The sequence below is a fragment of the Prionailurus bengalensis genome, chromosome C1, assembly GCF_016509475.1.
Source record: "Prionailurus bengalensis isolate Pbe53 chromosome C1, Fcat_Pben_1.1_paternal_pri, whole genome shotgun sequence".
NCBI classification, from domain to species: Eukaryota; Metazoa; Chordata; class Mammalia; order Carnivora; family Felidae; genus Prionailurus; species Prionailurus bengalensis.
This window is the reverse complement of record NC_057345.1, coordinates 48,436,443-48,460,268: the sequence shown is the minus strand read 5'-3', so window position 1 is coordinate 48,460,268 and position 23,826 is coordinate 48,436,443. Positions and strand designations below refer to the sequence as shown.

Sequence of the window (23,826 nt, the reverse complement as noted above, 5' to 3'; positions counted from 1 at the left end):
GGCTATGAACGAGCTTTGTAAACCTCGTATGACAATCAAATGGCTATGAACGAGCTTTGTAAACCTCGCAGGTTCTACAAATGTAAAAGGTTAACATTATTGCTCAATCCCACATGGGCTACTCCCTCTTCTGCTCCTTCTCCTTCCAACCATTACTCATATAAGTAGTGCAACTTAGAACAAAACAATACTTTGAATACTTTGTTGGCTTCCTAGGTGCTGGGTTTTTCCATGCAACTGAACCATTTCATCCTTAGGGGCAGAGAATTCGTTATAGCCCTCTTCTAGACACACTCCAGTTTAGCAAAAATCATAGCGCATAGCAGGTGCTCAAACAAAGTGTCCATACTAAATAACACTCAACAAATGCCTGTTGGCTGACTGATGCCTGCAGCTTCTTTTTCCTTCTTCCTAATGGAAGCTGGTACTAATCATATACAAGCTTGATACGTTCTCACCTCCTTGGGAGGATTAAGATTGTGGCTCCAAAAAGAGATCTAAGCCCTTAAAATCAGGGACAGTCTATACCTCTAGGACTTGTGTGTTTCCATAGCACTTTTTAGATATGTGAGTACCGACCCAGTAAAGACCCACCAGTTTTAGGAGCAGAGGGAGTAGGAGAACCGAGACTAGGGTTTGGACTCCCCTCCTTAGGGGTCTCATCCTGTCTCTAATACCTGTTAGTTTCAGAGCCTCAATATCCTCATGTGTCAAAAACAAAGAATGGCAGTCTACCTCACACAGTCACTGCAACATTTAAGCAAGATAAAGGATGCGAGTTTACTTCTTTGTAGCTCTAAGTAACATTAATCCAACATCCACTGATTGAGCAACAAAGTTGTGCCAGGCAATGTATTAGATGCTGGAAATACAGGGGTGATGGTATTAAAGCGACCAAACACATCATCAAGTACAACGAAACCTGTTAAGGACCAGATAAAACGCTATGTGGCAAGGACAGGTGAAGACAGTGGGTTCTAGGGCAGCACAGAGGGGTTTCTCACCCTCTCTTTCCTCTGAGGTTGGCAAGGGAGAGCAGGGGCTGTCAGAGGTCATCCAGGAAGGCTCCCAGGAGGAAATAATGCTTAAGATTACCTTATAAATACCTGTGGAGTTGGGCAGGTAAAGAAGAGAAGAACATGTCAGATAGTAAAAATAACAGAGGGGCGCCTGGGTGGCTCAGTCAGATGAGTGTCCGACTTTGGCTCAGGTCATGATCTCAAGGTCTGTGGGTTTGAGCCCCACATCAGGCTTTGTGCTGACAGCACAGAGCCCACTTTGGATCTCTGTCTCCCTCTCTCTCTGCCCCTCCCCTACTCACACCCTCTCTCAAAAATAAACATTAAAAAAAAAAAAAGAATAGAATAGAGGTGTTTAATTCATTCATGTACTCCACAAATATGAATTGGGCATATCACAGGCAAGGAACTCTAGGGAAATTTAGATCAACAAGACATGACCCCTGCGAGGGGCACACATTTTTCACATAAGCAGACAGCCAGGTAAAGCCACTTATAATTCAGTATGTTTAAGATAACAATCAGGGTAAGGTCAAGGTTCCCCACATAGTGGCAAATTCAAAACACTTCAGGTAGTTTAATATGATTTCCAAGCAGGGAGCATGGGAGTGGAATGAGGCTGGGGACAGGGGCAAAGGGCAGAGCTTGAGGGGGCAGCTGCAGTCCACCCCTTGCTCATATTAACCATGTGACCTTGGGCTGGCTACCTAACCCTTCAAAGCTCATTCCTTCCAGCTCTGAAACAGAATAAAAACTACGTCAAGAGGCTGTCGTGCGCATAAATGGATGTGAAGTCTCCAACATGGTACCTGGAACATAATTAGTGCCCGAGAAATGGTAGTTGCATCAACATCATCATCATCTTATTGTTGTTGTTGTTATTGTCCTTATTAACTTGACTAAGAGGCAAACCATCTCAGGCAGTGTGAACGACCCAGCTTGAGAACAACTGCTCTCAAGCTCTTAACTCCCTGAAGTCCTTGAAAAAGAAGACACAAGACAGGATGTATTTTACATCACCCTTTGCCCTATACCAGCGCTTGTCAAAATCTTACATACAAAGAACCCTAAAGACAGGGAGTGAGCGGATAGTCCCAAAAGGTATCTCCCTAATTGACTCTGATGTTTCAGCATTTTATCTTACTTCATTGTCCTGCACCATCTATCTACCCATTTCCGTTACTGTTACCATCACCACCACAACAGGAAAACACAGTGCTTCCTCATTTCCAGGCACTGTCGAGGCACTGTATATGCATTAACTCATTTGATCCTTCACAACAACCCGCTGCAGATAAGGTACAATCATCTTTCCCATCTTACAGATAAGGAAACTCAGGCAAGAAACATGAAGTAACCTGTGCAAGAAGACAAGCTAATGAATGTCGGAAACAGGATGTCAATCCAGACAGTCTGGCTCCAGAATCTGTGCCCTATGGTGTGCTAACTCCTGAATATAAAAATGCTTCCCTCTCTAAACCTCATACCAGCCATGAGCTGCGAGTAAATGTGTCATGCTTATCCCATGCCTTCTGGCACACAGTCACACAGCCATACTCCAGGTGAGGGGACAGCCTGAGACCCAAGAGCTTTATCCCAATAGCCTCAGTGCAATAGCCTCACTAAGGACCAATGCCCAGGGCACTCATGGGGGCTCACAGTGCTCAAACAGCTGATGAGCTGGCCAGCACCGGGAGATGATTAAAAATCTACCATTAAACCAAGCTGTACTTAGACCAGACCTTTTTTTAAAGTAGCTTTTCATCAGGGGATTATATTTTCTTCTTGACAATTTCCTTAATGGCAAGAAAGGCTATATGTTAGAAGAACAAAGGAGACCCAAGGGCAAAGAGTAGAAGATTCTCACCAAGGCGGGGGCCAAGAGTGAGGAGGGAAGAGGAAAATTAAACAGGCAGAAGAGACATGCCCCCACTTTTATTCCTACAGAATGCTCCAGCGCTGCCCACCCCCACCCTCCTCTCTCTACCGTCTTCTCTGGGGGCACTAACAGCAGCCCAGAGCTCATTAAAGTTTAAACAGACTGATCAATACGGACAGAATGGTGAATTGTCCATCTGCAAATTACCAAACCCTTCATGAATATTTAAGGAACAAAACTAGGAACAGAGAAAAGAGAGAAACCAGGACTTTATTTTTCCCTCTAAAAAAACAAAACAAAACAAAACAAAACAAAAAAAACAGACAAAAATATCTCTGTAGCTCCTGATCATCAGCAGGCTGACTACAATCCAAGGCCACTCAACATCAACATCTGCCTGGCACAACTCAAAGTTTTGCTTCCTCAAAACACACATGTGCATGCCACTGCGCCTTTGCACATGCTGTTGCCACTGAACAAAATGAGGTTCCCCAACCTGTCCACTTGGAAGGCAGGACAGTCCAGTGACTAAGGGTGCAGCTCTGGACTCAGCCTGCTTATGGTTCCAGTCCCACCATGAACCCAGTCCCCTCATCTGCCCTGTCAACCATTCACCATTGGGTAAGTCACCTAACCTTTCTGTGCCTATTTCCTTCTCAATAATACAGGGGTCGTAATAGTACTACCTTCATAAGGTCATTGTGAGGATGCACATACACGATGCATGCTACCACGGTTTACAAAGCACTGGGCACACCTGAAGGCACAGCAGGTGTCAGCTATGATTATCAGGACTTCCTCCACATTCGGTCACATGCGACCAGATCATCTGCAGGCTCCATATCTGTCCCATCTACCTGTGCCCAAGATCCCCTTTCCTCAGCTCCAGCCATAGCCACTTAGCCCCCAGCACCTACTTGAGTCATAGTCTAGCTGTCTATTGATCTCTGTCACTAGCCTATGAGCTCCCGTAAGGTAACGCCTGCATCAAAAGCACCCCAACACTGTCCCTGACACCAGGTGTACAAGAGACATGCTCAGCAGGTGAGGGCAGGGGAGCATCTGCAAGGGTAGAACGCCACAGCTGTGGCCATACCTTTGTGACAACACCACATGCGGCCCAGATGTCCTCCGAGGACTGCTCATGGTGGTTGAACTGAGGCTCCCATTGGTTAATTGGCTGGTCTGCGAAAGCCAAAAGGACTCCCCTCTGGTCCACCAGAGCCGCACGCACACTGCCCGTTCCAACGTCCACACCCACGTAGTAGCTCCCTGGTTCCTGACCTCCCCCAGGCATTGCGGTCCCTCCACCTGCAGAGATCAAGGACAAAAACCACACTAAGACCAAGTAGGTCTACAAAATTGGGCATAAAACATCTTGAAAGTGGAAATAAAAGGAGTGCAGCTGACTGGTGGTCATTTGCTTCCTCGTTCACCCAACAAAAATGCAGAGTGGTCACAGAATGCTGATGGACACATTGAGCTGGGTGGTGGGTCAATGAGATAGGCAAGGCCTTAGACATGGAGTTTCCATTCTTGGAAGGAAGTCAGATGTGAAGCAGCTACAATCTCACAATTCTTTAAGCAGAGGCATGATACCCAGTGAGTAAGAAGTGCTTTACATGTAAATAGGGGGTGTGGAATCCAGAGAATCTAGAGCTAATAGATATGTATTTATTCTCATTAAATTTGAATCAAAGTGAGGACAGTGGCCACAGTACAAAAAAGGAACCTCATCTACCCTGTCAACCATTCATTCAAAAAATTATCTACTGAGCACCTGTGACATGCCAAGCACTGGGAAAAGTCCATGCACCCCTCCCGTATTCCTCACTGCAACCCCAGAAGGAGTCTATTTAAGTCATCCGAATTTATAGATCATCAGAGGAGACTCCAAGAGATACGTCACTTTTCTCTTAAAGGCAGGTCTACACACTTAGGAAGAGTAAATGACACACGTTGTACTGATGGGGAAACAGGTCTCTGAGACATGAAGAGAGGCAGCAGCATCATTCACAGGCAGCCCAGACCCACAACTTCCCATCTGGTACCGCCAAGTCCCATGCATGCCCTTCCCCTTGTTCCCTCTTAACAGCCTGCAGGGTCACTTTGGAGAAGAGGCAAATACACTGCAGCCGAGTCATGAAGAGACTGAGAATTGGGAAGGAGCCTCTCGGGGCACAGGATCAGGAATTTGTGAGACCGTCTGTTTTCTTTGCAGACCCCTTGTGAGTTACAAGGAAATCCGACCAGAGAACACTCAGGAATTCCTTGGCCGTCATCACCACTCTAGGTCCCTCTGGTCAGATTAGCCCACATGACACAGAAATCTCCCAGCGACTTTCATTTCCCAGATCAGCCTTTCCAAGAGCAAGAACAAGCCCCCAAGACAACAGCGCTGGTGAACAGGCTACAACTCCCCAGGTGAGCCCGGGGCAGTCTTTGCACCCGGGAATCTCATTTCAACCGAGAAAGTGGCCTGAGCCCATCCATTTCAAAAAGGTAATGCTTCCCTGGCAAAGCCACACTTGGGGATGCTAAAACGCAGCCAGCCCGCAGATGTTCAGTTACTGCTTCCTGGATATTTATCCCATTCAAAAACAGCTTCATGAAAAGTGACCACTTCTGACTTAATCACAGTGATCTCCCAATGGTGTTTGCCCCCTTGGGCTAGCAGGCTCCCTGGCAGGTGGAAGGGAAAACGGGGAGGCGGTGCTGGGGAGCCACAGCCAGCACACGTGCTACCTTCAGCAGGGCTTCGGAGAACAGCTCCCAGGCTCCAGCCTCCACGCTTTCTCAGCCTGACTTCCTCGCTTACATGCTTTGGGAGCTACACAGGATCTACAGCACCAGACATCAAGCTACGCATTCCTCAGTGTTCTTCAAGCCATGACTCACACAAAATTTAAGTGAAACAAGTCAAAGTGCAGCTACTCCATCTGAAGCAAAGATCAGCCCAGCGCCCCTCCACACCTCTCCCTGCAGCCACCCCTCTGCGGGGCCCTTTCTCAGGACCCAGGATGGTTGAAATACAGCATGGTGTCCTGCATGGCATCCCAGGCCCACCACGAGCTCCCCCGTTTGCTGTCAGGCATGTCTAACACAATCCCACCAGGTCTTACACCAACCCCAGACATTCTGAGACTCCTCGCAGGTTCTCAAGGGCTCACCCTGCCTCGGGGCTGCCCCACCGAGGGCTTCCTACTTGCCCTTCCCTTCCTCACACCTTCCTCTCTTGTGAGCCTGGTGGCCACAGACTCACACTGCAAGCTTCCAGCTCAACCATCTCCCCTTCAGGAAAGACATCCTTGCCTTTCCCTGTCCCTCGCTGCCACCAGGGTACCATGTCCCTGCTTTCTTTTACAAGCTAACCATTGTGAAATAGGATTTGTTTTCGGTTCCAGGTCTGTCTCCCTTACTGGCCTGAACCTAAAAAAAAGGAACTTATTGATTTCTGGATCCCTAGTTCCTGGTATATAATCAGTTTTCAATAAATGTTTCCTGAATGAGCAGCTAGATCAGTGAAATCAATAGAAATCATGGATGAACCTCATGCTTTAATAGTTCGAATTCCTAATTTTGTACCTATACGCACGAGTGTTTCGTCTTGATTCTAATCTCTGTATGCTTCATTCATCCAATTAACATTTACTGAATGCCTACAACCACATTTTATTAATTCTAGACACTCATTTTTTTCATTTTACTTCTCTAAAATCAGTGAATCCTATAATCAGTGGCATCTTACAATCAAGTGGTAGCATTTTCTTTCTTGGTGATGCATGAAACAATAATGCATCTTGTAATCCATGACTGATATTCAAAGAAATGCAGAATGCGCCAGGCACAGGCACCCTGCTATGAGCGGAGGACAAGACAGGGCCCTGCATTGGCTCAGAGCTACCTCAAGTTTCTTCCTATGCAAACAGGAGGAAGACTGACCAAGCCAGTTCCTCCATCTCCCTGCTACTGACCACACCACAACCTCTTTACTCGGAATTCCCTTTTAGCTTCTCACTGTCCCCAGCGTAAAGGCCCAGGGGTGCTCCTAACACTGATCCTGGCTTGCGAAGAGCCCTCTGCCCTTGGCTAGAATTCCCCAAGGCTATTCGAAACATTTCAGAGAGAAACAAGGAAATATATAGGAAATCAAGAGTCTATACAACCATTCCGGCTCACCCTGACTGGCCAGCCATCCCCCAGCTTCTCGCCATTCCTGCTAGCCCAGCTCCTCAAGCCTGGGTTCCTCACTTTTGTCTCCGTCTTCCCCTGCAGGGAGTGCAACATCTTATCACCCACCACCCACAAGTCCAATTTATTTCCAGCAAAACCCAGAGGCAGATTTCCACTCTGGAAACACCTAGGGCGTACCTACCTCAGTTCTGGTTTTTGGACCCATGTCCTCACTAAAGAGGCAAGAATCTACCCTTCAGGAGAGCTCCTACTTCTTCTTAAGAAGGGTGGAGCTTTACTATTAAATTATTAACTCCAATGTTGCCCAGATCACAGCTACCCCCAGTGCCAACCCAGAGCCTGGCACACAGCAAGAACCTGAGTCTTTGTGACTCAGTGGATACCTTTAAAGCCTATCATTAGGGAATAATAAAAGGCGCTACGTCTACTGTGTCCCCAGTGCTCTGTTCAACAGCTTGCTTACATTACCATACCACATTTAATCCTGACATCAGTCCTTCAAGGTTAATTCCTAATATCATCCCCATTTTACTGATGAGAAAACTGAGTCCTAGACAGGTCAAGTAACGTGCTGCAGTAGATCATGTCTCTAGTAAGTAACAGAGTTGACAGCAAACCCCTTCCCTGTGGCTCCAAAGTCTCTAACCATTCTCGGGGTGCTATACTGCCTGACTCTCCTCCATCTACTAAATGCCTATTTGCCAAGGACCCTGCCTACTTTGTCTAAGATTGGCTGATTCAGAACTCAAGGTGCCCCCCTTCAGAGATGGCCCCTTCCCCAATGTCAGGCTGCCTCTCTCTGGCAAACCGCCCGTTTCTAGACCACATTACCAAAGCACTGGTCAGAAAGAGTCAAACCCACGGGGACAAGGGCACCATACCTCCTGGCACTGTTCACACACGCCTCCCAGTTCATGTTTTTCTAAGGAATAGAGCCTAATTAAATATTTCAGGTTCACCATGTTTCCCATTACTATAGTTTTAAGTGATCTCTTTGTGATTGTTTCCACACCTGGACCCTGAAAGCAGGGAAGCAAGTTAAGTTCAAGCCCTTGGACGGCTTCCCTGAAACTCGACCCTGAGAGTTTTAAAAACTCTGCCAGAGAATTCCCTGCAACTCAGATCCCTTGTCTTGCCGCTCTGTGCCCTTTGTTCCCGGGTCGCAGGTACTCTCTGCTGTGTCCTGTACTCCAAACTGTATCCCGTGCACCTTTGCCTGAAAAAATAAAATACCTGCAAAATTGAAAACATTCCATTTTCTAATTTGTTAAGAAAAAAAAAAAGGATTAGGATCCGCCTGTGTGTCTGGCACTTGCATACATGCCTTAATCTCTTCCAAATGAAACTCAACCGAGTTGGTAAACCCATCACCATTTTGTACTTCAGTGCGACGGGGAAAATTCGCCCCAGTCACACGAGCTGTAAAGAGCAGCACCCAGATATGAACCTCGGCCTCTACAGCAAGTGTGGGGATCTTTCCACAACAACCTCTAACGACGGAAAACAAAATTCTTTGTTAACTTCTTCAATGACGGTATCAACAACAAATGTAGCAACAAGTAGCAATGATTAAGCTCTGCTCTGCAAATCACCCTCACGATTTTGTGATTCCATCCAATCCTTGTAACAACCCCGTGAGGCGGACAGTGCGAGCCCATGTTCCAGTTAAGGAGACTGAGATTCTCGGCAATTAGTCTGTTTAACGTCACATAGCATAGAACCTGAGGAGCTGGGACCGGAGGCTGTGCTGGAATGGCTGCAAAGCCCACTTTATGAAGCTGGGGGTCAGAACTTTGGTACCATCTCATTCTTTTAAGCAAAGACGAATGCTCTAAAAACTCTGATTACTATTAGGGCTACAGGGAGGGTGACAGGCAGGCAGAATGAGGACATGGACTGTGGGGGCCACGAGAAAGAAAAAGAGAGAAATTCAGGTTGCGCCGGACACAAGTCCTGGGCCACCTAACTTCTCAGTCTGCAAGATCCTCCACAGGGCAGAAAGAGCCTCCTGTCCAAGCCCCCAGTATGCACGGGACTCATTTTTAGCCCCGATTCATGATCAAAAGACTGCTCCTATGGTAAATATTTAGATGGCTCATTAAATAATAGCTTCTATAAATATTATTAGAAATATGCCACAGGAAACCACAGGCTTCATGGCTGATTCTTCAACAAATGTGCAAGTTGTTCAAATGCAGCGTGAAAAAGGAAGAGGGACATGAACATGGGAGGCAGTTCTTTGCAAAACTATTTCAGTAATTCTAAGAAGGGTGTCAAGGCTACAAATATTGTGCCCAAAACCCCTCATTTGGGGGTTGTCTTGTATCTTTCCTCCTCCTTTTCCCCATACAACCTAATAGCAAGAATATTGTTTCCTACGACTACAATCCTCCAGAGTGAAGGAGCTTACCTTGAGTCCTATTTCTTCAAAAAGGCCACTCCACCAGGATCAATTAGGTGACAGTGTCCACAGAAACAGTGTCCCAGGGATCTGAGAAGGAACTCAATATCCTCTTTCAACTTTGATCTCTGGACTCTGCTGTGAGCTCAGGCACATGAGTTCCACACAATTTATTTATTTGGTTAGTCAAATTGCAAGCAGGCGCTTGGTAAGTTTGGAAAGAAAGAGATAAGCAATGAGGATGCCTGTCCACTTCGGCCCTCTAACAGAAAGAACTGAACAGCACTTCAAACGAGTCTCGCATGCTGTAAGATGGCAAGAAGGCTTCGGATGGGAGGTAAAGGGCTCATTTGGCAATAATAACAGTTGGCAATTCATAACAACTGGATGCCTAGTGGTTTCACCAACAATACCCCTGGGAGAAAACAGTACAGGTTGCTCGTGGCCAGTTTTCCTCTTAAGGTGAAAAACTGTCTCCTATGGCTCCAATCTCCTAGTATGTTCGCGAGATTAACTGAGATTATAGAACTGAAGTGACTAGCATAGCACCTGATGTGTGGCACACACTCTATAAGGAGCTCCAATCGTTAGGACTATTATTATGTCCCTGCCAACACCGGATCACCTCTGGAGACCTGCAAAATACCCCGCCCCTGCCCGGGTGTTCTCACTCTAACAGCTCAAATCCCAGTAAACGAAGCAAATAGTAAATACTTTCTCTGTGCCAGGACACTAGGACTCTTCAGCTGAAAGAGACAGGATCTCTGGCTTTAGAGCTGACAATCTAACCTAAGAATCTGACTTCTGAAAATCAAATGGTGACGACTCAAGTTATTCCCGGTTTTTGTGCTTCCAGCAAAACCTAACACACCCAGGCAATAAAACAGCTTGCTGCTGCTGCCGGAACCCTCGCCACACGCTGGGGACCAAGCGTCCTATCCCAACACCACCTTTCTCCACAGAATGCGGAGATGATGGTTGGAAGTCGAAGTACCAGCTTGCTGTTTGCATCACTGCTCCAACCACGAGATCAGAAAGTCAGGATTTGTCAGGATACTGAGGGTCTTCATGTTCTGAACTAAGCCCATGTTTAAGTACAAGCCCCGGGTATCCAAGGAGGTGTAAAGTATTAAATCAGACAGGAGAAAGGCTGGCTGTTCTTTCAACTCAAAGTTGGATTCCCAAAGGCAGAAAAAAAAGTCAGAACTCACCAAACCCCCGTGCCTGCCTCACAATGTGGCAGCCACAGGATCAAAACTGAGCCAGTCCTGGATGATGACCAAAACCACCGCCCTCCACAAGCCACACAGGCAGGACACAGCAGCTGACACAAATACAAAATCCAACCATGTCGAGGACAAATGCACAGAACAGGTCCTAAAGAAATCATGGACGGAAAATCTGACTCATGAGAAGACATCCTCAAACTCCAACAACAAACACCGCCTTAACAGCAGATGAAACTTTGGATCTCCCACATCCTCTTCTGTAAAACCCTGCTGACTCTCTCTTCTTTTCAATCCCTGGGATCCGATAAAGCAACTCCTTAGAAGCCTTTTATGACACCCCACCAAGCTATTCTCTCCACACAGAAAGGGAGAGGGGACACCTCATTTAGAACACCCATCCAAGTATGTGCTGTGTCTCCCATTTACAGACGAGGATGCTGAAATTCTGTGAGGATCGATCTCCAGTGGATGGCCACAAAACCAGGAGACGAAGGAGGCTGTATTCAAATTCAAGTTTGTCCAAGCCAGAGCAGGGCTCTTGCTGCTGTCCCTGCTAAAACGTGGCTTTCCATGCTAAACAAGGCGCCTTTATCCTGGGCAAACTCAGAATGCCCTTCCAGGTTTGTTTATCCTGTGAAATCTTCTGGGACACTCAAACATTAGAAATGGTTTCTCTCTGCTCTGATTCAGAAACACTATGTCAGCCTAAATGCTACACTAATAAACGTGAGATACTAATGGACTGTTTGTTCTACTAGCTACTTCCTAGTACCTGCCTACTGGCAACACAGTGTAGGGTAACCTAGGAACGGGGGAGAGGGAAGATTTTTAATGTATACTAGAGTCAAATACCTTTTAAAATAAAAAGTCTCTAGGGACTCTGCCCTTGGAGAGTTCCAGAAGCACGATCAGCAAGCCTGTGTTCCGTGTGAGGCCCCTGGCTTCTCCCTCAGGACAATCTCCCTCCTTGACCAGGCACCTGTATGGGGCAGCGGGGAGAAGATGGAGAAACTACTTGGACGAGGGGTTTTCTCATCTGAGTCGGTCTATCTTCCACAAACCCAGTTTACACTGAGTTCACTAAAACTCAGAGCGCGAGCCCAACAGTCTCACACTCCCATGCCGGGAACCTGAAGCAGAAAAATGGCAAAACGGGCAGAAAGAGGGTGAGGGCTGGCACGCTGATTATAAATGCAAAGTTATTATAGTGTAACCTCAATATGCCAATTACCAAGCTAAGCCCGTAACGGGGAAAACTGTACACAAACTCAGTGATTTATTATTACATGGACTCTTCTTTTTGGAACGTGAATTCCTGACCTCTGAGTTCTGAATAATTTAAGTATATATGTAGTTTCTCTCCCTCTGTCACTTTCTTCTCCAAGAGGCTGTTGATTTGCTGACATAATTAACTATGAACTGATTTTCTACAGAACTAACCAGACCTTCAAAGCAAGGCTCTTATCATTAGCATATTGGCTGAAATCCAAGGCTTTTCCAAGAAAAGTCACTCAAATTAGAACAACAGAAGAACCCCCAACCTCAGTGACTGCTGTCAGATGTCAGCAAATTCAGGAAAGGCTCAGGGCAGTATTAGCTAGAGCAACAAAATCCCTTCCCCCAACACAATCTTCCAAAACTCCTTCCTCCAGAGACCATGCTCAGCCAGAAGCCAGGGTCTTTGGCCTCTTCTTTTGTTTACCTATTTATGAAGCATGACCAAGTGGATTTTAGGTCCAAGGTGAAAGGCATAAAGAACGAGTTATTTGAAGGTCACATTTTACACTTGGGGAGCTGGATGGTGCCATTTCGCAAACATGCCCTGTCAAAATTACCAAGAGCTATGGGACAAACACAAACTACTGACTGAACCAATGCTGCTTCTGCCCCCAAAAAGCCTAAGCTCTTTATTTGGCCCCCAAGGACCTCAAAGCTCTAGTGCCCACCTGCCTCTCTAACCTCACCTCCCTACCTCCCTACCCCTCTCCCCAATCTCAACCCCCTATACAACAACCCTAGGAGCTACTAGCCATCCCTTAAATGAATGTTTGGCACCTGTGTTCATTCTGTTCCCTCCTCCTATGATGCAAAGAATACAAACTTGCAGTTCACAGAAAAAGAAATACAATGAACACACATGAACACTCAGCCTCACAAATAAAATAATGGAGGAAATGCAAAACAAAACAACATAAATTCTCATGTAACAAGTTGGCAAAAATAGAAAACTTTGATATTACCCTGTTTCTGCAGGAGTGTGGGGAAATAGGTAGTTTCATACACTTTTAGTGGGAGAGTAAGGGGTTCAACCTTCTCTAGAACAATCTGGCACTATCTATCCATTTTTGAAATCTCCCCTTCTACCCTACAGGGCTTTTTTTTTTTTGTTATGTTTTTGAATGTTTATTCATTTTTGAGAGAGCAAGAAAGACAGAGCATGAGCAGGGGAGGGGCAGAGAGAGAGGGAAACAAAGTATCAGAGGCAGGCTCCAGGCTCTGAGCTGTCAGCACAGAGCCCCATGCAGGGGGTTTTGAACCCATGAACCGTGAGATCATGACCTGAGCCGAAGTCGGACGCTTAACCGACTGAGCCACCCAGGCACCCCTCCCCTACAGTTTAACTTCTAAGAATTGATGGATTGGCTCACCTAAAAGATATACATTAAAAATACACACTACAACATGTTTTCGTTAAGGCAAAAGCACACTCACAAAAACCCTGGAAACAAATTAAATGTTTACTAATAGGGGACTTACTGCAACTTCCACATAAGGAGCTATTAATACCAATGAGAAAGGGGCTAAAGAAAAATGTTAATGGTATGTTATTAAATAAAAAGCAAGTTCTTAGAGACTACATTTGTACTAGTTTTTTTGTTGTTGTTGTTGTTTGTTTTTTGTTTTTCTTAAAGACAGAGCATCAGTGGGGCGCCTGGGTGGCTCAGTCGGATGGGCGTCCGACTTCGGCTCAGGTCATGATCTCGCAGTCTGTGAGTTCGAGCCCCGTGTCGGGCTCCGTGCTGACAGCTCGGGGCCTGGAGCCTGCTTCAGATTCTGTGTCTCCCTCTCGCTCTGCCCCTCCCCCACTCACTCTCTGTCTGTCTCTCAAAAAATGAATAAATGTTAAATTTTTTTTTTTTTAAAGCATCAGTGGTTCTAAAACCGTGGTCTCCAGAAGAACAGCATCAGCATCACCAGGGAACACTCGAAATGCAAATTCTCAGCCTCCAGCCCACATCTACTGCTTCAGAAACCCTGGGAGTGCAACGCCACAGCCAGCACTGTAAAAGCCCTCCAGGTGATCGTGACAGATGCAACAGTCTGAGGGTCAACATACTGTACTAAGACCTAACACACAAGATTCAGGAAGCACACAACCAACTCCCGCTTCCTGCAGTGACACCTAGGGAAAAGAAAGGTGGTGGAAACGTGGAGGACATTTTGAACTTCCCCACTCTGCTGTCGGAATGTTCACAATGAGCAGCTAATACTGTAGTAACAAGAGAGATCTTCCTGATAGTGAGTGGAGCTTTGCTCTGTATGGCTCCCATCCTCCACACCTCATTTTTGTCCCGTGGGATCATCCAAACCACCTAATTCCTTTCAGGGGAGCTATCCCTTTCAAATGCTTTATGATGATTCTAGTGACTTCCTATTGGTCTTCTTTCCTCCAAAACTATAGGTTTTCAGTTCCTATAAGCGCTCCTCCATGCCATGGCTTTTTCTAAAATAAAAGGGATAAGGCGCACTTGATACGTTTAATGAGAATGGTCTTCAGACACTCACGTTTCCATGTGATGTTGTATGGAGAGCAGGTAAGCTGTACTACCAGCACACGGAAACCTGCCTGGAGACCCACTGGATGCAACATATACTGGGACAAATCAGGGGCCCATGCGGCCCAATATCCAATGACACTAAGAGCAGAATAATTTGTTCAGGAGAAAAGGGAAAGGGAGCTTGAATATGTTCCCAAACTATCTCCAAAGGAGGGCTCTGAGGGAGCCTTTGTCAACTACCCTCCTCTTCCTACTGTTTTATCAAGATGTATCTTCACATGAATCCAAATGTTTCCCAAACATACTTATAGTTTGAGCCAATCCTCACCTTGGATCTCATGAGGGCTGACTCTTTGCCAAGCACAGTATCTGTGCACAGTATGACGTGACCCTGCTAATTTTCCCAACCCTGGAGGGATCCATACTTAGAAATGGGGGAACTAAGGTTCTGTGCAGTAAGGTCACTTGGCCACCATCACAGAACCAGTAAAAATCAGAGAAGGACTTCAGTCCTATGCCCCTTCCACCAGGTCACCGAATACTTTTAAACGTCCTAACAGTAGCCTCATTCTAACCTCAAAGTTGGCCAGTAGTTCTACCATCCCAGAATTCCGTGAACGACATACACTGAGACTTGTCTGTTGAAATCACTCTTGACTTTACACAGTCTTCCTCTCATTCTTCGTCCCCCACAACCCACCGGTAACTGAGTCCCTTCTTAATCTCTCCATCCTGTGGCTGGTTTAGCAGAACACAAGCTCCTCGGCTGTCAGCCTGGTCTGCAACAGACTTTGCTGTAACGGAGGCCCGACTCCAGATGGCCAAGGGACTGGTAATACACTGAGCCTGAATGATTTCTATCTCATCGCCCTACTCTCCCTAAAGCCACCCCACACATACATCACCGTGTATCACTGTATAGGTACCTGCTGTATGAAGTCTGCTTCCTCCAAGTCTCTCTTCCTCCAAGAGCCTCCTCAATAATTTAAGATGATGAAGGCAGAGGTGGCGGGGGCGGAGCGGGGGTGTGGGGGGAGGATGTGATAGAGGAGTCTCCTGGGAAAAGTATTCCTAGTTTGGGAAGGAAATCTCATCATTTCCCCCTCACACATCAAACCTACTTCTCCCAGACATACTATTCCTTCTCTCCTGTCTCTCAGTGAGCAGCACCACCAACCATGCTGACTGTTTGCCAGGCATCTATAGGTTATGACTCCTGTGCAGGTTATTCTCAGCCTGCCCCACCCCCCCTCCCCCCACCATACACTCAATCCTTTTCTGCCTACCCTCTGTCCCAGGGCTACAGTCTGGATCTCCAGGCGCCCAACCCTCTGTCTTCTACTTGGGTTTGGACAATGGAGAGCAGTAGCAAAAGGCGTCAAGAAGGAAGGAGAGTAAGGTCCAGGCTCCCTTGGACCGAACAACCTGCATCTCTTGAACAAAGGTAACAAAGCCTCTCAAGGCAGATTTCTGCACAGTTTCTCCTTTTGGGTTCTGGTAACCTTCCTCTCCTAACCCCTTTACATAGGACAGAACAATCCTACTTTCTCAGCCCCATGGATTCAGGCTGCCCTCATCTCTCTAAATAGTTCCTTTACTAAAAAATTATCCTAATTGGAGGGTGTCTTCTATTTCCTTTTGATCTACTTCCTGCACTGTGCCCTTTCAGACATCAAGGAGTAAAAGTGGTCCCATTATTACTGGTGCCTGGATACTTCAAAACCTCTTCCTCATACCCTCAAATAGTCCTTCTTTAAATTTTCTTCAGAAATTCCAGTTGAAGACCTCCACTGCTAGCCAAGATGAAGTAACAGGAACCATATTTACCCTCCCATCAAAAACTACTTTAAAAATATACATATATAGGAAATGAGGGTTCTCAGGACCCTGAACATGAAGGCAAGAAAGTACAGTGAGCCCAGAAAGGGGAGGGAAAATGAAATGTCCTGAAATTGCTGAAGCTTAATGTGTGGGACCATGGTACGGGAAGAGGAAATCCAGGCCAAGCCCTGCAGTCTGCCAGCATTGAGGAAACAGAGCTAGGAGTCTGTGGACAACAGGAAGCTACACTTCTTAGGGCAGAGTACAAGAAAAGAGAGAGCTACACAGAGGGAGAATTCCAGAGAAGTACAAAAGGTGCTCCTCAAGCATTCAGGAGAGTACCAAACACCACATGCATGTGAGGAAACCATTTGCGCCAGAATCTCCCAGAATCTCCCAGAATTGGTGTACTTCACAGGGGGCCATGAATAGTGCCCACTGACACCAGCCAGAGTGGAAAAACGTAATTCACAGGGTACTAAGTAGAGTAGAAGGGTTTCACCTCAGCAGTGAAGAAGAATTAACCCTGGTCCCACCTAACAAAGCTTAGGGCAAGACTCAAAAGAATCCAATGGTTTGCAAATACCTCACTCATACCCCAGAACAAAGTTCAAGTGTATTTATAAAAATACAAAACCATCTAGCACAAAACAAGGTAAAACACACAATGCCCGGTGTTCAATCAAAATTTACCAGGCATGCAAAGATACAGGAAAATACTATCCAAAATGAGAAAAATCAATGGGCAGTGACCTCACACTGACACACTGGACAGAGTTAGTAGACACAGATATTAAAATAGCTATGATTCCTGTATCTCGTATGTCAGAAAGCTAGGTGAGAGATTGAACTTGAAAGTTCAGAAATGGAAGATGAAGCAACTTTAGGCTGAAATGCTAAAAATGACAACCAGGATATCTGAGATGAAAAACTTACTGTATAGAATTGGACAATACTGAAGAAAAGACGAGCGACCTTCAAGACACAACAATAAGACACTAACCACGAACAGAGAGAAAAGATTCTTAAAAAACAGACAGAGTATCGGTGAGCTGTGGAAAAACTACAAATGGTACAACACATGTGCAATGGGAATCCCTGAGGCAGAGCACAGAGAAGGAGTCAGGAACAATATTTGAAGAGCCAATGGTCACAAACATTTCAAATTTGATGAAAACTACAAACTCACAGATTCAAGAATACCAATGAACCCCAAATAAAAGAAATATGAAGAAAACTGAACCAAGACAACATCAGATTCAAATTGTTCAAAACCAATGATACAGAAAATCTTAAAAGCAGCTTGGGGTGAGGGGAGGTGACAATCGCCCAAAAGAAAAAAAAAAATACGGGGGCACCTGGCTGGCTCAGTCAGTTTAAGCATCCAACTTTGGGTCAGGTCATGATCTCATGGTTCGTAGGTTCAAGCCCAGCATTGGGCTTTCCGCTATAGCCCAGAGACCACTTTGGATCCTCTGTCTCCCTCTCTCTGCCCTTCTCCCTTTCACACACTCTCCCTCAAAATAAATAAATAAATAAATAAAGATTATTAAAGAAGACGACATTACGAAAGAAAGAAAGAAAAATAGTAAGGACAACAGATTTCTCATCAGAAATAATAATGCAAAAAAAAAAAAAAAAAAAAAAAAGAAATAATAATGCAAGCTAGGAGACAGCAGAGTAAGATTTTTGAAGTATTGAAAAAAAAAAAGACTTTCTATCTAAAATTCTGTACCCTCTTTTGGAATGAGCACTGGGTGTTTTATGGAAACCAATTTGACAATAAATTTCATATATTGAAAAAAATAAAAAAATTAAAAAAATGAAATTCTGTACCCTGTGGAAAAAAAATTCAGAACGGAAGCATTAATAAAGACTAACTCAAACAATGATGAAAAAATTCATTACCAGCAGAACTGCACCATAAGAAGCGAGGCAAAAAATGACAGCACATGGAAATCTGCATCTATAAAACAAAACAGAATGTAGAGCACACGAGGAACTATGTGGGTACATATAAAGGCTTTTTAAAAATTACTCGAATGTCTGGGGCACCTGAGTGGTTCAGTCAGTTAAGCATCTAACTCTTGATTTGGGCTCAGGTCATGATACCATGGCTGGTGAGTTCAAGCCCCACGTCAGGCTCCCAGCTGTCAGCACAGACTGCTTGGGATTCTATCACTCCCTCTTTCTCTGCCCCCTCACTCACTCATCCTCTCTCTCTCAAAATAAATAAACTTAAAAAAATTACTTGAATGTCTTAAAAAGATAACTGACTCCCTAAAACTAAAAGAATAACCATACATCATGGGGTTTAAACCTATGTAGATATAAAATGTACAATATAAAATAACAGTAGCACAAAGGCTAGGAGGCAAGAATTATAAACACACTGTTATAGGGTTCCTATATTATATGTTAAGTGGTATATTTCCCACTTGAAAGTTGACTCTGATAAATTAAAGATGTATTCTGTAAACCCTAAAGCAACCATTAAAATAATACCAAAAGAAAAAGCTATGCCTAGTAAGCCAATAACGGAGAGAAAAAATGAAATTATAAAAAACAACCCAAAAGAAGGCAGAAAAAGAGTAAAAAAACAAAGAACAGATGGAACAAATAGAAATGAAAAGAAAAAGCTAGATGGGTGCATTTAAAAATTTAAAAGAAACCATATGAATACTTACATTAAATATAGTCTAAATACTCCAATTAAAAGGCAGAAATTAGCAGGCCTCACTTAGTTATCCAGTCCAACTATATGCTGCCTATAAGGAACCCATTTTAAATATAAGAAACACACAGGTTAAAAGTAAAAAGAAGAAAAAGATATGCAACAAAAGAGCATTCAAAAGAAAGCTAAATCATTATCACACTAAGTAGATTTTAAAGCAAAAACACCACAGGTCTAATAACTAAGTATATTTCAGAGTCAAGAATATTCCCAGAAACTAAGAAATAATAATGAGGATGATTCACCAAGATAACCTAACAATCCTAAATATTAACACACCTAATAACAGTGCATCCGAATACATAAAGCAAAATGTGATAGAGATGCAAAGAGAAATGCATATATCCATAATTATCCTCAGAGATTCTAGCACCATTCTCTCGGTAATTCTCTCAATGATGGAGTAAGTTGACACACAATCAGCAAGGATGTAATATACAGTAGTCAGCAAAGCTGATATATTGATAAGTAAAAAGCACTCTATCCAAAAAGGGGCAGAACACACATACTTTAAGTTCACATCAAACATTTACCAAGACAGACCATATTCTGGGCCAAATAATAGTCTCAAGAAGTTAAAAGAATTCAAATCCTACAAAGTACCTTCTATGACCACAATGGAATTAAATTATAAATCAATAATTAAAAGATAAGTGGAAAGTCCTCAAATATTTGGAAACTGAATAACACTTCTAACACATGGATCCAAGAAGACATTTAAAAAATATAAAGTATTTTAACTGAATGAAAATAAAAATATAGCAGAAGTGGTAGGATGCACTTGATGCAATAAATCTATAGCGTCATAAGCATGTAATAGAAAAGTTGCCTCAAATAAATAACTCAATTTCCATCTTAAGAAATTAGAGAAGAGTAAAAGGAACCCAAAGTTAGCAGAACAAAAAATAAATTTCAGAGGAAAAATCAAGAAGTTAAAAAAAAGACTACAGAAAATAAATAAAAACCAAAAGCTTTTTTTTTTAAAAGACCAATCAAATTAATACATTTCTGAACAGAATAACCAGGAAAATAAAGAGAAAAGATGCCAGTATTAGGATTTTATGTATCAGGAATGAGGGAGATGAAATCACAACAGATTCTACAGATATCAAAATAATGAGGGAATATTATGAGCAACTAAGAAGGTATGTACAAATTCCTTAAAATATAGGAACTACCAAACCTCACTGAAAAAGAAGCAGATGATCTGAATAGTCCTGTATTATTAAATCAGTTGAGTTCTTCCTCTTCTTGACAGAAAACCAAAAACAAAAAGAACTCTAGACATCTTCATTGGTGAATTCTACCAAACATTTAAGGAAGAAATAATATTCTATACAAACTCTTCCAAAAAACTGAATTGGAGGAAATCCTTTCCAACTCATTTTTGAGACCAGAATTATCTTGATAACAAAACTTAAAAGACAACACAAGGAAAGAAAACTGTATCAATATTTATCATTAACATAAATGGAGAAATTCTTAAAATTTTAGCAAATAGAATCCAACTAACTATAAAAAGTATAATAGGTCCTGACCAAGTGGGATTTATCTCAGGAATACAAGGTCTAACGTTCAAAAAAAAAAAAAATTCGGTGAATATAATCCATCATATTAAGATTCTTTAAAAAAAAAAAAAAGGTCTTAATAGTTACAGAAAAGAACACCTGACCCAAAAAAAAAATTCATTCTTCATTTAAAGACAAAAACAAAACAAAAAAAAAATTTCAACATGTCTCAGCAAAACAGGAACAGACTGAAACTTCCTAAACCTGATAAAAACCTACTATAAAAACTATTCAAATATCATACATCATAGTTAATGATGAAAAAATGAATGTTTCTCCCTAAGAAAGATCAGAAAGAAGATGTCACTTCCATGCAACACGGAGTAGAGATTCTAGCCAGTGCACTATAGCAAGAAAAAGAAATAAAAGGCAGCCACATTGAAAGGAAGAAAGTAAAACTGTCCTTATTCACAGATAACATGATCACCTACATAGAGTATCTGATGGCATCCACAAAAAAGCTATTAGAACTGAAAAGGAGTTTAGCAAGATTGCAGGATACGTGACCAATACACAAGCAGCAACAAACTGGAAGATAAAATTTAAAAGATAATTTCATTTCAATAGCATCAAAAAAATAGGGTACCTACAGATAACCTGACAAAGATGTGCAAGACCTACCTACTGAAAGGTACAAAACACTGAGAAAAATTAAGGAAGACCTAAATAAACAGATATACCAACCATGGGTTAGAACACTCAATTGTTAAGATGTCAATTTGCTCCCAAATTAATGTAGAGATTTAATGTCGTTCTAACTTAAATCTAAATAGGTCTTTTTTGTGAAACTGACAAAATGACTGTAAAATCAATACGGAAATGTAATGCACCTAGAAAAACCAAAGCAACTTTTGAAGATGTACTTCAAAATCCACCTATACTACCTGGCTTCAATACTTATTGTTGCAAGATTTTTTACCTCAATACCTGGATCCGTTGTCTGGCCACTTCGAAGAATGAACAGGTGGACACAGAATGAGCAGCAGGCAAAGTTTATTAGAGTCTAAGATTAGAAAGCAAGAGGTAGGAAAGCTGTCTTTACAGAGAGGGGGAATTCAAAGGTGAATACCTGTGGACTATAGAACAGGGGTCCTTGTTTAATAAGGTTCTGGTCACACACCCACCCTTCCCTTCTTCCTTGTTCCTTCTCAGGTTCTACCTTTATTGGCTGGATAACACTAGGTGCTGGGTTGTCCATTCCTGATTGGCTCAATTCCATTGTATAAGGGCTATGGCCATATCATTCCTTCTGGGTCATATGTTTTATGGTCTACTCCTTATTTTCAGTTAGGTCTTTTGTCAAATTCCTGAGGGAAACTGGTGGGGGAGTAGGTGGTGTCTGTTACATTCTTCAGAGGAACGTTATGCCGGAGGGGGTTTATTGTAGTCAGCCACTCCCAAAATTGTTCCAAAATATGTGTTGTTCCCCACCCAGGGACCTCAGATCATCTTTCCCTCTCTGCCTACTGAATCCTATCTTTTCCTATCATATTATTATGAAACTATAGTCATCAAAACTATGCAGTATTGGGCATTAAAACAGCCAAAGAGAACAACGGAACAAAACAAAACAACCAGAAATGGGCCTCCACATATACACAGTCAATTGATTTTAACCAAAGGAGCAAAGGCAAGTCAATGGAGAAAGGATAGGCTTTTCAGCAAATGGTAGTAGAACAATTAATGACATACATGAAAAATTAACTTTGTTTCATATCTGATGCTATAGATTAATTGAAAATAGATTGTGGATTTAACGTAAAACCAAAACAATGAAGCTTCTTTAAAAAAATAGGAGAGGGGCACCTGGGTGGCTCAGACGGCTGAGTGGCCCACTCCAGCTCAGTTCATGATCTCATGATTCGTGAGTTTGAGCCCACATCAGGCTCTGTGCTGACAGCTTGGAGTCTGGAGGGTGCTTCGGATTCTGTGTCTCCCTCTCTCTCCAAGACCCTCTCCCATTCATGCTCTGTCTCTGTCTCTCAAGAATAAATAAACATTAAAAAAAAAATAGGAGAAAATGAGAGTTCTGGGTAGGCATGACTTCTTACATAAAATTACTAAAACCATGACCCATAAAATAATAAATTGATAAAAGAGTCATCATCAAAGTTATAAATTCACAAATTAGACTTCATCAAAATTGGGAACTCTGCTTATGAAAAGACACGGTTAAGAAAATGAAGAGAGAAGAGGTGGCTGGGTGGCTCAGTCAGTTAAACATCTAACTCTTGATTTTGGCTCAGGTCATGATCTCACAGTTCATGAGTTCAAGCCCCATGTCAGTGGGGTTCTGCTTGGGATTCTCTTTCTCCCATTCTCTCTCTGCCACTCCCCCTTGCATTCTCTCTCTCTCTCTCTCTCTCTCTCTCCCCCCCCCCATAAATAAGCTTAAAAATATATGACAAAACAAGCCACAAAATGGGAGAAAATATTTGTACATACAAGTGACATAAAGAACTTGCAATGAGTATATAAAAGCTCTCAAAACTCAGTAAGAAAATAAACGGCTCATTTTTTACAAGTGAACACAAGATTTCACAAACACTTCACCCAAGAAGATATATGATACATATATGGGCAAGTAAGCACATGATAAGAAGCTTGAAATTATTATTCATTAGGGAAATGTTAAAACTCCCTGAAAGAGGACTCCATGTTATCAGAATGGTTAAAATTAAAACGAGTGACCACACCAAGAGCTGGAGGAACCGGAAGTTTCATGCACCACTGAAGGGAATGCAAAAACACAATCGCTCTGAAATACAGCTTTTTAAAAAGTTAAACACACACCTACCATGTGAACTAGCCATCCTCCTTCTAGGTATTTAACCAAGAGAAATCAAAGAATAGGCCCATTCAAAGGCATGGATATGAATAGTCCTAGTGGCTTTATTTGTAGTAGCCAAAAAGCAGCCCATAATCCAAATACCCACCAACAGGTAAATAGATAAAGTACAGTATATTCGTGCAATGCACCAAATGAAGTATGTGTGCATGCTCAACATGGATGAATCTCAACATGATCAAGCTAAGTAAAAGCCACCATGCAAAAAAGATACGTATTGTATGACCCCACAGATAAAATCCTAAAATAATATTAAATAATCTATACTGACAGAAAGCAGATCACTGGTTGCTTGGGGGGGGGGGGGGGGGGGGGGGGGGGGTTGGGAGAACCAGGAAGGAAGGGATTACACAG

General features: G+C 43.2%; 1 protein-coding gene across 4 annotated transcripts in view; it reads right to left on the bottom strand.

Moving 5' to 3' along the window:
• The window catches only part of FGGY (FGGY carbohydrate kinase domain containing), a 421,185-nt gene that overhangs the window by 394,395 nt on the left and 2,964 nt on the right, over positions 1 to 23,826 (bottom strand). For 3 of the 4 annotated variants that reach the window (XM_043575117.1, XM_043575119.1, XM_043575120.1), the window contains exon 2: positions 3,995 to 4,209. In XM_043575117.1, coding sequence (XP_043431052.1) covers positions 3,995 to 4,195 — 201 coding nt within the window. In that variant the 5' untranslated portion in view covers positions 4,196 to 4,209. Of the gene's footprint in view, positions 1 to 3,994; positions 4,210 to 9,502; positions 9,631 to 23,826 lie in introns of those variants that run through there. The other variant, XM_043575118.1, reaches the window with a different exon arrangement.